Genomic DNA, 15533 nt, shown 5'->3' on the forward strand with positions numbered 1-15533 from the left:
TCTCAGCCTCTGCTTCCGAGGAACCCAACTTCAGGTAACTGTCCCAGCAAATGGGCCTTAAGGATGGAGTTCTGATGTTGGATCACTGCTTAGCCAGATGGTGACAAGCGGAATGTTGATAGTTCCTGGGATGTTATAACAGTGCCATTGCCCAAACTTTCACCTGTAGGAAACTGGATGAGCTCCAGGGGAAGAGGCACACCAGCTGATATGATGGCCTGATATTTACGAAAAGAGAAATAGTAACACTAAGAACCATGGGTTTTGATGGTTATTGCTAAGTGCCTCTAATATGTTGAAAAGAATAAATGACAGGCTTAAATCTGTTAATAACTACCTAAACAAAGAGATCCTCATACTTGCAGCTGGAAAGCAGACAGTATGGAGGGCCTGACCCGAATTTTAAGAACAGTAGAACTTTCGAGAAGACTGAATTCTAAGCTCAGGATGGTCTCTTATGCCAGAGGGAGGGTACTAATGAAGAAGGAGTGAAACCATGGAACTCAGAAAGGGGCTCTCTAGGAAGATGTATATGAGAACTCTGAACTCCAGATCCCCCTGAACCCACTGGGCCTGTAGAAGAGAACTCCTGCCCCTACTTTTGGAGACAGACCTTATCACCCCACTTCTTCCCTGAATGAGGACCCTGCAGAGTAGCCTCCACACGCCCTGACTGGGAATGTCCTGAGTACAGCTGCTAGGTGAAGAGAGGGTTTCTAGTCCAATGGTGCTATGGGACTGGCCAGTGTGTACCAGCAGGTGCCAGGGGATTGTGTCTGGGAGTGGATCCTAAAGGAAGAAAGGGGGATGTGAAACTGGAAAGAGGAGAATTGTTGATATGGGTGCACTCTGCTGTGCCACAGAACTTCATTAGCCTGGCAAGAGCCAAAGGTGATGGTTCTACTGTGCTTCTGGGTGGCTCTTATAGGCTTGCTGTAAGGCAGGGTACACACTAGACAAAGCAGAAGTAGAGATATTGGACCTAGTGGGACAGATTATGGAATGGGGGAGTCTAAAAGCAAAGTGAAATTGGCATAGCTCTGCTTTCTGCAGTTGGAAATCCCATTCTTCAGGTAACTGTTCCTCAGGAAGCCTCAGAGATGTTGACTTAACCAGGTGACAGTGCACTGTTGGGGGGGGCACCAGTATTCTTGGGATGCTCAGCAGGGGCCACTCTCTGTTGGTTGGAAAAATGTAGGCATGTTTTACAGAACTGGATTCCCTAGTAGCAATGGAAATGAGTGGACAACAAAAGCAAAGGGCAACATTTAACTGTCAGAGCAAGATGATGTAACTTCTGGAATGGAGAGCAAGGTTGGAACAGCCAGGGGGCCTGGTCCATGGATGTCTCTGGAGATAGTTAATAAGACATGGTGTTCTTATAGGCAAGACAGATGGGCAGCCAACAAGGAGATTGCTTCATATATACCATCAAAAGTGATTAAAAATTGATGATCAGATAACTGAGTTCAGCTGCCCCAATGAAAAGTCAAGATCCCTTGCCCAGTTTCCAGGCCTGAGTCAATTCTTGGACCCAAAACCTGCTGATGGAAATGAGAACTGCAAATAATACATGTAGTGATTTCTTCAGATCTTCACCAAAATGGTCGATGTTCTTTTATTCTAGAACTATGGGTCAGAAAATGGAAAATACATAGATCTTTCAAAGATTGTTGAAAACAACATCTGATTTGATGCTACTCTAGGGAGGCAAAGCCCCAACACGATCCTTGTTAGAGTGGAGTATATGGAAGTCAGGTAATATCCATGTCACAAGGGGTCCACTCAATCCTTGGAGCCACCCCAGGTTCTGAGCATATAATCAGGACACACATGAGAGTTGGATGAACTGGTCCTTTAACCTATAAAATGCCTTGTGAGATAATAATGACTGCTTTAAGAAAATCCCAGTGGAAGGCTGTAGAACTGAAATTTCCCATGGTGAAATAGTCAAAAGCAATATCATATTCCTGGGCTGGGGAATGACCGAGATTAGTGCCACCTGCAAAGACTTCAAGCTTATAGTGGTTGTATCCTCATTATCCTTCCATTTGGTCTGACCTCTGTAGAAGCCACTTGGTTCATGGCTACTAGACTTGTAATCAAGGGGTAGCTCACTCAGTTAAGCGTCCAACTCTTGATTTCAGCTCAGGTCATGATCTCAGGGTCATGAAATCAAGCCCCATGCTCAGCGTGGAGTCTGCTTAAGATTTCCTCTGTCTCTCCCTCTGCCCCTCCCAGCCTGCCTGCACATGCTCTCTCTCTCTTAAATAAATAAATAAATAAATAAATAAATAAATAAATAAATAGCTGTAATTAAGTTGTAGTACCGAGCCAGCTGTTGTTCTGGATGTGGTATCCTCCTTAGAGCTGAGTAGCATGGCTTATGGTGTACACACTATGCAACTTTAACATGTGCTTTTAACGTATCTGGTAGGAAATAGGGTAAGAAGAAGTTCAGAAGTTCATGTTCACATAGACTGAACAGCAGTCCATATTTACAGTCTTGCCCTGGAACCATATGAATTTTCCTGTTCTCTGTTACAACATGGCTGGAAGGAACCTAGTCTGCCTGGTCAGTAAATATAGTACATCGGTCTGCTATAGCAATGACTGTATTAATCAGGGCTCTTCTGGGGGAACAGAACCAAGAATCTCCATGACATGCCACCTGCAAGCCAGAAGCCCAGTAAAGAAGAGATATAATTCCAGCCCAAGTCTGAAGGCCCAAGAACCAGAGGAAGAGATCATGTAAATCCCTGTCTAAGAGAGTAGAAAATCCAAGAGAGTAAGTAAAGTGAATCCAAGCTCAACTAAGCTGGCAGGCAGAGAATGAATTTCCCTTTCTCCCCTTTTTGTTCTATCCAAGCCCTTAATGATGTGGCTGGTGCCTGCCCACACTGGGGAGGGCAGTTGATTTTACTGAGTGCATTGATTAAAATGCTGATCTCATCCAGAAACATCCTCAATGACATATTCAAGAATAATGTTTAAACAGGGTGTCCTCTGATCCATCAAGCTGACACATAAAATTAACCATCACTATGACAGTATGTAAATTAGATCTGAGAAGCAGGAAGTATTGTGTTCTGAAAGCCTTGTTGAATCACACTACTTCAGATGGTGAGAGATAAGCCCTACTGAGAATTCCGGTACATGCCATATAGGTAAGTATTTAGGGGTTCAAATGTGAGGGGCATATCAGGACATCCCTCTAAAGTTCCAAGCTATTGTACCTTGCATCTTCTACCATGAAGAAGCGCAATGCCTGTTAGTCTTCTCCGGGTAAGGAGAATAACCATGCTTGCCAATTTGATGAAAATTATTCCAGGCTTTGTAAGGGGATGAGGGTGGGGTGAGTACCAGCTAGGAGGGGGCAATGGTTATACTGTCTTAATAATAAAATGTGTTCTAATCAGTATTTTTCACTTACTTGTGTATAATGGGCACTGTTACGTGTCAGTAAATATGATTCTATATCGTCCTTATCACAGCTTTAATTTTTCATTAAGCCTCAATTGCAATTGGCTCTCATTGACTATTCTTGGTGTTGTGAACGGTTCTAAGTTGTAATGAGGGACCGCAGAGCCTCGTGTTTGAGAACACAGGCTATGTTCTCAAAGCCAGCACAGGAGGTGGAATCCCAGCTCCTCATTAGGGGCCATCCAGCATCATTCGTGGCTGTGCATCCCTGGGCACATGACTTGCTCCCCCAACCCCATGCACTAATTCCATCTGTAAAATAAAGAAAGTGGTATGTAGCTCGTGGGACATGAGTATTAATGAGTTAATATTTGCTGTGCTCCTCAGAAGTTCCTGGTCTTGAAAATAGTAAGTAAATAACTCACAAACATCCTTGTATCAGTTAGGGCTCTTTGCCAGCCAGACTAGCTCTACGGAGGTTGAACAAAAAGACACTCTTTGAACAGACACCCAGTGGCTCATGAAAGGGCAGGAAAGCTGGGCCCAGAGCCTGCAAACAGCCCCAGAGCCAGGTCAGGGAGCAGAGCAGCTCCAGGAACAACTCTGCCATCTTGTCAAGGAGCCACCACAGAAGGAATGTTTTCTTTTCTTTTCTTTTCTTTTCTTTTCTTTTTTAACTCCATAGCAAACTTCTCTCAAGAGTGCAACTCCCCAAAGCAGCTGATGGGTATGGCTCGCTCAGCGGCCTGATACTGATCAGCAGTTGCTCTGCTCCTGCACGTAAAGGGGAGATGTTGTCTACCCAGAGGAAACTGGGAGCTGTTAGGAAAGTGGGGGAAGAGGCTGGATGGCCAAGGAGATGAAGTCTGACCCACCGACTCTCCGCAGCAGGCCCTGTGTCTCACGGAGGGTAGGGCAGTGCCTGGCTGCTCAGAGGGGCTGAGGTCCCCCAACCAAATGGAGCAGGTTGATTGAGGTCCCACTGCTCTGTGCTGTGGAGATGAAGGTTGAGATGGTCTTCATGCTTGAAAGGAGGTGTCTACTCCCCTCCCCTCCAGTTCAGCAAAGGGCAATGAAGGACACTAAGCCTCTCACTCCATCAGTCCGGTTTACCTGGACTCAGTTGCAGGCTGTTTGCTGAGATGTTGGGGATCTTGGCCGTGACCTTATAGGGGGCGGTGTACCGTGGCCCTGGGAGCTGTAGGAGGACCTGGTGTTCCTGAGGTCCTGAGGCTCTTGGTAAGGACCCCTCAGCCTGAACCTCCCAAGGCAGCTCTACTGGGCTCACCCCCTGCTCTGCTGGGCTGAGAGGAGAGAGGGGTTCTTTAGCTCTTTCTATGCAAACCAGGTAGTGAGGCTTCAGAAGGCCCGAAATCAGGGCCCAGGAACTGAATTGCATGGCTGGGTTTCCTATCAAGCCAAATACCAACTTACACACATCCAGTCGGGGACTCTTTCTTTCCTAGTTTGTGGATGGGGAGTTAGTGCAGGAGGCAAGCAGAGGGAGGGCTGTGGCCCCAATTCCTTGGAAAGACAAGGTTGCTTAAGTAAGCCCTTTGAAACAAAAACAAGATCCCTCCTTGAACAAAGAAAAAAAGTGGTCTTAGACTTCTCAGCAACAATTTATATGTCTTATCTGTATAGATCTATAAGTATTAACTCTGACTGAAATTCTAGAATAATCCACATTTCCCCCCAGGCATTTCATTTGCTCTGTCATTTTGTTTACTGAATAAGCCCCCCCACCCTCCTTAAGTAGGTGAGATTTGTGTTCCCATGGGCACAGAAGAACACAACGGGCATAGTTCTGGCTGCGTCTCAGCTGACCAAGGGGTGCTTTCTGTTTGATGCATGCACTACACACTCGTGTCTCTCTCTCGCTTGGCTGGACAGAGGGCTAGGCGGCATTGGAACCACTGGCGTCTACAGAAGCATGGCTGGGTCTGGGAGGGGGAAGGACGGGCCTGTGGCTTCGGACTGAGGATGAGGAGGTCCGCTTTAGACCTGCAAGCCTGGGTTCCTCACCAACCAGCCTCTTGTGGAAAACAGCTAGAAGCTCTGGACAAAAAAACCATCCCTAGAGGCCTCTGAAAAGTAAACCAAAGCAGGCCGACTTTGGAGGGAAGTCAGAACTCAAGAGGAAACAGCCAATATAAGACGTTTACTGTTTACTATCACCTGGCCCCAGAGTCGCCGGGCCAGTCTTGCATGGGGTGACGAAAACTTTGATAGAAATCCCACATTCCCTCTGGTCAGCAAAGCCAGGGAAGAAGGCCTGAGTCCCTAAGCTTTCTGGGTAGCGAGGGGGAAATGCTAGAAAAGAGAAAGTCATAGAGAGGAACACCCGGTGTCTAAGCCCTCCCCACATTGCTGGTTGATGGCCCGGGACCAAGTGAAAGCAGGCTGAACTAGTCTGAGCTGAAGATGAGGAGGTGACGGGGGGTGGGGGGGGTGGTGGTGTCTGAGCCGGGCCTTGTGAGTGATCATTCCAAGTCCAGCAAGAGGTGCCGAATAGCTGCCAGTTTAGTAAATATAGACCCAGCCTGGACACAGGAGTTGTGCCAAACAGTAATCAGATTCTTATTATAACTTCAGCAGGCCCTGTTGCTCAGACCCATGGGTCTGAGATTTTTCATCTGACCTGGAACTACTGATTCCTACTTTCCATCAAATCTAGGACTTTTCTCTTCCCCGGTCATCCTCCAGAGTTTCCCCTGAGTCCCATGTGTGGGACAGAAAGAGTCTACACTAGTTCATACCAAACATAGTGGTATTCACACCTGTATCTCCACTGGAAACAAGAGTGGGGAGTATTCAGGGGAGGGGTGGCCCTGAGCTCTGCCAGAGCTGCTGGGGAGGCAGGGAGGACCACACTCCATCCCACCATCTCCGAGGGCCCATCTACGCTTGCCTGTGTTTGGATGGGGAGGAAGATGCAGGACCCCAGCCTTGAGATCTCAGGTGCATGAACCTTAGCTACAAAACGATGTGGCCCCAGCTTCTGGCTTGTCTGGTGTCTGTGACCACTTCCCAGGGTCTCTGAGAACAGTGACGGAGCCCGTGGCAGATGCTCTCAGCATGCCCTTGGACATGTCCACTCTTTGAAGTTTTTGCAAAATCTTGTGTCCCTGCGTGTGGTGGAAGTGCCCTGTAGGAGCTGGCTGATGCCTTTACTTCGTGTGTATTCAAGAAATACAAGACAGTCCCTGGATTCCTACACGATACCTTCATCTGATGGCAAGTAAATCCAGGCCCAACCTGCTGAAGTTCCCTAGGGGACAAGGACCCAATTTCCGATGTGGGGTTCTTGCAGGCACAGCTCAAGCAAGCCCTTATTGTTCTCACATCTTGGCCTGGGATCCAGGCTCTTGGACACATGAGAGCCCCTCACCCTGGCTTCACCCTCAGGAGGCTGAAGTTTCCCTTCCATCCTTAAATTATTCATGGGAGGGGGTGCCATAGACTATAGATGGAATGCCCAGAAGAGGCAGAGGGGTCTTCCTTCTCTATGGAGGGGAGGGTTTCACCTATACGACAGAGTCCACTGGCCATTCTCAAAAGGTGGGAGAAGTTGCAGAAATGGCATCCGACCTCCAGGGAACTTTCCCTGTATTCCCTTAATGCCCTAGGATAATTTATGAGCCTGAGTCAAATGAGAGTGGTGAGGTTTTAAATTCAATGTCATTGTCTCGAGAAATCTTTACAACTATGCTGGTTGTGGTCTTGACCATGAACCATTGGACCAGAAGACCCGGGAGGATACCTGTTGCTGACAAACTTCACTCTAAGGTGAGACATGGGATGGCCCACAGAGCCTGGTGGAGAGCTTCAGGGCATATCTCTGTGTTCCCGGGGCCACTTGATGACCTGGCTGGACATACATGTTCCTTGTGTACCAGTGTGCTGGATCCTCCAGGATGCCAGCCCATTTCACCAGCACAGTACTTTTACATGTGAGAAAAACGGGCCCCAGGCCGGGGAAAAAGTACAGGACTTGGCCCTAGCAGGGAGGGGGGAGCTCATTAGACTCTAGTTGGGATTCCCCTGGCCCAGGACCGTTAAGCTGCAGGTTTGTGAAAGCCAACCTCATCCTCTGCGTGGGACTTTCTCAGCCCCAGGCACGAGTGCCCTGGGAGTGTCCAAGGTCTCCCCAGCCACACCCATTTCTAGTCAGAGCTCCTGCTGGTAAAGCAGTCTCTCTCCCTCCCCTTCACCTCCAGATGATGGTCAGCAGGTGTGGAGGACCCTCCCTGTCCAGGCCAGAAGCTTGTCCATGTGTGCATCTCAAAATCATCTCAGGACCCAATCCTTAAATTGGTTAACCTTCATGTAGAAAGAAATAATGGCGCTCCTGCTAGTAATTTCGAGGGGTTAAAGAGTTACAAGAACAATTTCCGGTTTCGGTTTCTGGGAACAGGCGGAGCAGGCGACGGACGTCTGGTCTAAGGAGACTGCAATGCCTAGTGTGACCACTAGAGGGGGGGTGCAGGCTTTCGGAAAGTGGCCCAGACGTACTTCTCAAGGGGCCCGGGAGTTCTCTGTCACTCCCCACAACCCACGCCCCTTAACCACTTCCTCTTCTCCCCACATGCCTCTTCCCAGCCCCCTTTCCAAGAAGTCACTCTCTTCCCTGTAGAAACCTTCACACTTCACCCCCAGCAATCCCTCTGGCCTTGTACAAACTTGGCAGCAACAGGAGTCTGCGCCTCTGCCACCAACGGTGGGGTCCCTGAGATTCTGGTTTAGTGGGAAAAGGGCGCCGCCCCCACCTCAGCCCCTCAACACAGAAATATTGCCGCCAAATACCCACAGAATCCGTTCGGGATGACTGGGTTATGACCATGCAATGGTAAGAGGGTAGGACTCTGAGCCTCTTTACTCATCCCGGGCACGGGTGGATGAGAACTGGTGGAAAGAGATGTGTACCCATATGCTGCCCCTACCCCTCAAAGTGCTTCCCTTTCCCTCACCTGAGTTCCACACCAGCAGGCAGATCGGTATAAAACTGAATAGATGGGGTTCAAAATACCAGCTTTCTTCCTGATAAAAGCTACATTGGGACTCATGTATATAGCAAAAAGGGATCCTTCAAACTGAACCCCCAAACTGAACTTATCCACACCGCCTCAGGCTGCTCTAATCAATCAGACCCCCCCAGCCTCCCACAACCTCCCTCAACGTCCTGTCCCTGTGTACTTGACCTTGGAAAAGCCAACAGAGACCTAGCCTTTCCAGGCGCCATGAGCCCTGGGAGACCCAGCAAGGAGCCGGCTCACCCCTTCCACCAGAGTCTCTGCAGAAAGGAGGGAAGGTTAGGGAGTCCAGATGAGTCCCACTGATGGATGTCCCTTTCAGGGACATTGGAGCAGGGCCTGAGTGTTCCCACTCACATCCCAGGTGCTTCTGTGATTCCACATCCACAGAAGTGCCAAGGCTGTTATGTCCTTTCCCTAGCGGCCACTGTGGCTGCTGTCACCAAGACTTCCCACCTTTGAGTTCCTAGGGACAAACCTCTGGTCCCAAAAGGGATCTCCTGAATTGGAGACTTAGCCTTGCTATGAAAGTCTGAACAGAAGCTGCTCCTGGGGACATTCACGGAGCCTATCCCCTGGTGGGTCCTTTGCCCCATAGTTCCTCCTCAGCATGCTTCTCCCACCTTCCAGGCCTCCAGGTCCAGCATTGGGCTACTTTGAGGACAGCACCCTGATGTCAGTGCTCCTCACAGCAGCAGCCACCCATAGATGTCCCCACCCCTGCCGGCCACTCAGTGGCCTCTATTCCAGATGCCCTATGCAGACCCATAGAAAAGTTGGCACATATATGCCCATACCCAGTATGGTGATGGCCTTGGGTCAGTCTACTGCCCAGGGACAGAGAAGGAGAGAGACAGGGGACACTAGAAAAGGCTGGAGTCATCTGTGTCCCATGGAGGCCAGAAGCAGAGGACAGATGTGCTCAACACTGCCTCAGCTTCCAGTCCTGCTACCCCTGCAAGTGAGGGAGAGTGGGAGAGAGAGAGGGAAAGCGGGAGAGAGGGAGAGAGATCCAGGTGTGTGCTGCTCCTGGTATAGACACCTGGCCCACGGGTAAAGGAGTCTTTGTCAACAAGCTGGAATCCCAGCCAGACTGCCATTTACCCCTTTGGGGGAAAGACAGAATATCCATGGAAACAGGATAGAAACCTCCTTCCCCCGGCGGTTTCAAATGTAATGAAGTCTTCTAGGTCACTTCTCAGGCTTTGTGGAATGATGATTCACATCTGAAGGAGACATCGTGGACAGACAGGACTCTGAGGCAGAGGGTCCTCCTCCCCACGGGGCTCACCTGCCCATTGGCTTCCAGGTCCTGTCGGTTCCAACCTCCCTGTCCATCCAAGGGAAGCCGATGCTGCTCGGCAACCTAGTGACTGACTGCTTTTCAGGTGTCTCAGGGCTGAATTTGGGAAATACACTTTAAATCCAGGCACCTGAGATGTTAACCAACGTCATCGCCTTGGCTGTGGCCTTGCAGATTTCTCTCTTACCTTTGGTGGATTTCCAGGGACACTAAGCGCACGTGCCCTGGTTTAGGATGCTGAGAATTTGGGCTCTCTCCAGTCCTGGGTTCCCACGCTGGCATCTTGCTGGGTCCAGGCTCTCCCACAGGAAGGGAAAAGATGTGAACTTTCCCTTTACCTCTTTCGCCCCCCAGCCATGTCGGTGAGAGGAAGGGGCAAATAAGGAGTCCCCCCCCCCCGCCCCCCCGCCCCCCCCCCCCACTGTTATACTCATTATACTCAGAAACCTTCTTAGACAGGTCAGGAAGCACTGGAGGACACATAGATGTTTCTGTGTTTTTGTGCCAACAAGTGGCCCCCTGGGGCCTGGCTCTGCTCCTCAGGGCCCTGATCGTCCCTCCTCGGCCTCCATTCCTGTTGTTCTGTGTCTTGGGGGCCTAAGAATCTTCGTGGAGCTTTAGGAGGGAAACAATGCCCGGCAACTCAGAGATACTTTCACTTCTCTTTTCCCCATTTGGGCGGAGCTCTCTGGGTGTGAGGCAATTCACAAACTTCCTGCTCTGGGCTCCTGCAGCCACCCTGAACCAGGCCGCGGGACGGAGGGTTCAGAGGCCACACTTGAGGCCCAGGCAGGGCCCAGGTGGGCCAGAGGGGGAAGATGGCTGATGGAGGCAGTGGCTTCAGCACCAGGTCAGTCTCAATCTCCTTCCCTCTCGCCTCTGTCTCTCTCTGGCCATGGACTGCTTCCCTGTCTTTCTAAGGACCCTGAAGTTGGGACACTAAACTAAATCTCTACTTGAGACCCGGTTTATAAGAATGCTGGCTTGTAATATACTAAGGGTAGGAAGGGGTAACGAGGAAATGAGGTGTTCATCCAGCTTTCCACCACACATAGGACTTTCTTTCTTTTTTTTTTTTTGGTCACCGGGCTCAGCTGGAGGCCTGTCTGAAGCCCCGGTCCTTTATGAGGCTTGTGACAGGGATTTGCTGTCTCCTCATGACCTCTGAACTTTCTCCTTTCCCTCCGGCCTCCTCTCCTTTCCTGACTCACCGCAAAGAAGGTTGTTGAAAAGATATGAAGATCAGAGTCAACACCTGACTTACGCTCACACGTGGGGTGCTGTGGGCTCACACCTATCCTTTGGACAGGCCTCCTTCGGGCCCTGCTCCTCTCTGGCTGGGTCCCCGTCCTAAAAGGAGGAGAAAGGCTCCAGAGCACCCAAGAGAAGTGCAGGCTCAGGGGTTTGATCTTGACTATGATTTTCTGTTCTGGAATGGATTGTGTCTCTGACCCAAAAAAAGGGGGGGTGTGTGTGTAGTGGGAGAAAATCCTATCTTTTTCTCTAGTAATGGGTCAGAAATAATATTACTTAATATTTTAATCAATTTATTATTTACTACAGAAGAAATGCATGTTACATTCTCGTTCATAAAATTTTAAACAAAGTGGAAGTATGTCAAGAGCAGGAGCCTTGTATCCCACCTACCCCACTGCAACTTCCAGTCCGGTCCTATTAAGTGTTTCCTGAAGAGCCTTTCAGATCTTTTTCTGTGCATTTCTATACATAGCTTCTTTATCTAAATATGCATATTGTGTCTTGCCTTTTTAATAAATGGGATTATATTGTATATCCCATTTTGCATTTTTCATTTTCTCTTATTTTAAGAGTGAAAACCCTAGTGATCACCTTCATATAGATACACTCCATTCTTTTTAAGAGCTATATGCTGTTCCATAGAATCGATATATCGTAAGTCTTAAACCATCCCCCCCAGCCCCCACTGATGGACATTTAGGTCATATTCAGTTGTTCGCTTTACCAACAAGCTATAATAAGAATCATCTATTTCCTTATATTTTTGTACATTTACAAGTATTTGTCTCATGTCAACAACCAAAAAAGTGGAATTGTGGAAGCAAAGGTTACTAATATTTACTTGTTTATACATCCTGCCAGATTGTCTTTCTAAGTAGCTGAGCCAATATCAAATGAGAGAAATCCTCTCCCCACACCCAAACTTTGCAAAGGTGGTGGATAAAAGTTGCATCTTGATTTACTGTGCATGTTCCTGATTCCACAGGAGGCTGGACAGTGTTTTTTGGCCATTTGCCTCTTCCATAAATTGCTGGTTCATTTATTGTCCAGTGTTACTCAGTTGACATGATTGTCGTTTCTTTAACGAGAAAGGAGAATTTGCTAAATATTCTGAAAGTTATAAATATACTCTCCTTGTCTTTGAACTTTGTTTATGATGACTCGACCTTATTAAAGCTTAAAATTTACAGTGTAGACTTTTTATGCTATTGATTTCATAAGCTAGATGCGCCCTCTGTTATAAATAATTCATGTGAGGGGGAAAAGTTACGATGAATTCTGTGCATGGTGTTCAGCCACAGCTCCTGAGCTCTTAAGATGGTGGATTCAAGTCTATCCCCAGTACTGATGGCAATGATTCCATCCTGATCCTAATCCCAAAGGGAAAGTTTTTATCACTGCACGTTATGGATGATGTTTGCTGTAGATTTCTTTTATAAAAAGGTTTTATAAAAGAGCTAACAGATTAAAGAAATTTTAGGTTGGTATCTAATACTCTCAACATGGGAGGTGTTTGTAGCTGGCCCTGTTTTCTGTTGTTTCTGCTGCTTCTCACTCATACTTTTTTTAAAAACAAGCTTTTAATTTTGGAATAATTTTACATTTACAGAAAAGTTGCAGAGAGAGTACAAAGCTTTTACATTCAGCACACCCAGTTTCATTTCCTGTGACATTATCCCTCTGACATGACTGTGGCACATTTTTCAAAACTGAAAAACCAGTATTGGTACCATCACTGTGAATTAAACTCTGGACTTTTTTTTTTTTTTCAGTTTCATCAGCTTTTCCATTAATAAACATTAATGCACTGTTCTACAATCCAATCTAGGACTCCACTCACTTCTGGTGTGTGACAGTTTCTCAGTCTCTCCTTTTCTTTCACGACCTTGACAGTTTGAAGAGTACTGGTCAGGCGTTCTGTAGACTGCTTTTTTTTTTTTTTAAATTTTTAAAAAAAAATTTTCTATAAACATATAATGTATTTTTATCCCCAGGGGTACAGGTCTGTGAATCGCCAGGTTTACACACTTCACAGCATTCAGCATAGCACATACCCTCCCCAATATACATAACCCCACCCCCCTCTCCCAAACCCCCTCCTCCCAGCAACCCTCAGTTTGTTATGTGAGGTTAAGGGTCACTTATGGTTTGTCTCCCTCCCAATCCCATCTTGTTTCATTCATTATTCTCTCCTACCTCCTTAACCCCCCATGTTGCATCTCCACTTCCTCATATCAGGGAGATCATACGATAATTGTCTTTCTCCGATTGACTTATTTTGCTAAGCACGATACCCTCTAGTTCCATCCACGTCTTCACAAATGGCAAGATTTCATTTCTTTTGATGGCTGCATAGTATTCCATTGTGTATATATACCACATCTTCTTTATCCATTCGTCTGTTGATGGACACCTAGGTTCTTTCCATAGTTTGGCTATTGTAGACATTGCTGCTATAAACATTTGGGTGCACGTGCCCCTTCGGATCACTACGTTTATATCTTTAGGGTAAATACCCAGTAGTGCAATTGCTGGGTCGTAAGGTAGTTCTATTTTCAACTTTTTGAGGAACCTCCAGCTGTTTTCTAGAGTGGTTGCACCATCTTGCATTCCCACCAACAATGTAGGAGGGTTTCCCTTTCTCTGCATCCTCGCCAACATCTGTCATTTCCTGACTTGTTAATTTTAGCCATTCTGACTGGTGTGAGGTGATATCTCATTGTGGTTTTGATTTGTATTTCCCTTTTTCATGTGTCTGTTGGCCATCTGGATGTCTTCTTTGCAGAAATGTGTAGAGTTCTTTTTAATTTGCATTCATCTGGATGATTTTCTCAGGATTAGCCTGGGCCGATGGATTTTCTGAGAGTGTACCAAGGAGGTGAAGTGCCCTCCTCATCACATCACATCAGGGGATATATGCCAACCTGACTTATCACCAGAGAAGTTGACCTTCATCATTGAATGAAGGTGGTGTTTGCCAGGCTTCTCCACTAAAAAGTTACCATTTTCCGCTTCCCACAAAGAAAAGGGAAACATAATGTTCTGTTCACAAAGGTTTTTTTGCTTAGTGTCTTTGTGTACTAGCACTGTATTGGGGAAATTATTTTTAGGTAAAATCAAGGACTGCAATGAAGGTACGACTTTGGAAAGAGTTTTGGTTTGCCACATTCAGGTGCCTCCAGGAACTCCTTAACACAGGTCCGGGTCTGAGAGCACTTGGAGGAAGCCACGTCTTTCCAGAGCTGCCCGCTGCACTCCATTCTCACTGGGAAGATGTGGTGGTGGTGGCCGGGACTCCCGCTGGACCCTCCACCTTGTGTGGACTCCAGACTTCACTTCTGTCCCCCTCACCCCTTAAAGTTGTCAAACCTGAGGTTCTGATTCCCTTGAATCAGCATTCCATCAAGTCAAAAGTGGCTCTGTGCCTGCTTCCGTCTCTGGTTTCTCCTTTTGATTTTACTTTTGCCTGCTAATGCCTTACCATAGTTCCATCTCTTCAGTAACGTTTTTAAATTTTATTTTCAACTTTCACAGTTTTTCCAACAGAAAGCTATATTGCTTGTGGGAGTTGGGGGAGATTTTTTAATCCTGCCCCACCATACCAGGAATGTACAGTCATGGATTGGCTAGTTGATTAACTGTCAGTTTTCAAAGTTTATTGCTTGAGGTTTGGTTGTGGTTCCTGAATTTGTCCTATGAATGCTTTAAAGATTTTTCTCTCAGCACTTATACTGTAGTAAGTCTAGATTTGTTTGTTTCTTTAAATTTTTAAATTTTGTTTTTTTGTTTTGTGTTTATCCTTTTTGGGGTTTCTAGACTTTCTTAAATTTGCAAGTTGGTGTCTTTTGTTTTGTCTTTTTGTTTATTGGGTTCTGTTTTTTGTTTTAAATGAAGTATAATTGGCATATAATATTATATTGGTTTTAGGTGTACAGCACAGTGATTTGACATGTATATACATTATGAAACCACTGCCAGAGTAAGTTTAGTTACCATCTGTAACCATACAAAATTATTAGATTATTATTGATTGTAGTCTCTGTGCTATGCTCTACATCTCCTTGGCTTTTTTATTTTTATTTTTAATTTTTTTAAGATTTTATTCATTTATTTGACAGAGAGAGATCATAAATAGGCAGAGAGGCAGGCATAGAGGGGGGGGAAGCAAGATCCCTGCTGAGCAGAGAGCTTGATGCAGGACTCTATTCCAGGACTTTGAGATCATGACCTGAGCTGAAAGCAGAGGCTTAACCCACTGAGCCACTTAGGTGCCCCTACCTCCCCTTGGCTTATTTATTTTATAACTGGGAGTGTGTACCTCTTAATCCCCTTCACCTATTTTACCCATTCCCCCCACCTACCTCCTCTTGGGCAATCATCAGTTTGTTCCCTATATTTATGAGTCTGTTTCTGTTTTGTCGTGTTTATTCATTTGTTTATTTTTTTAGATTCCACATGTAAGTGAAATCATACAGTACTTGTCTTTCTCTGACTTACTTTACTTAATTTCATACCCT

At 46.7% G+C, this 15533-nt stretch overlaps 1 protein-coding gene across 1 annotated transcript in view; it reads left to right on the plus strand.

The window, feature by feature from the left end:
* The first annotated feature begins 10459 nt into the window (after positions 1-10459).
* The window catches only part of SP100 (SP100 nuclear antigen), a 98881-nt gene continuing 93807 nt past the window's right edge, over positions 10460-15533 (plus strand). The window contains exon 1 of the mRNA XM_032354323.1: positions 10460-10609. Coding sequence (XP_032210214.1) covers positions 10578-10609 — 32 coding nt within the window. The 5' untranslated portion in view covers positions 10460-10577. The remainder of the gene's footprint in view (positions 10610-15533) is intronic.

This window comes from Mustela erminea, chromosome 8 (assembly GCF_009829155.1).
Source record: "Mustela erminea isolate mMusErm1 chromosome 8, mMusErm1.Pri, whole genome shotgun sequence".
NCBI classification, from domain to species: domain Eukaryota; kingdom Metazoa; phylum Chordata; class Mammalia; order Carnivora; family Mustelidae; genus Mustela; species Mustela erminea.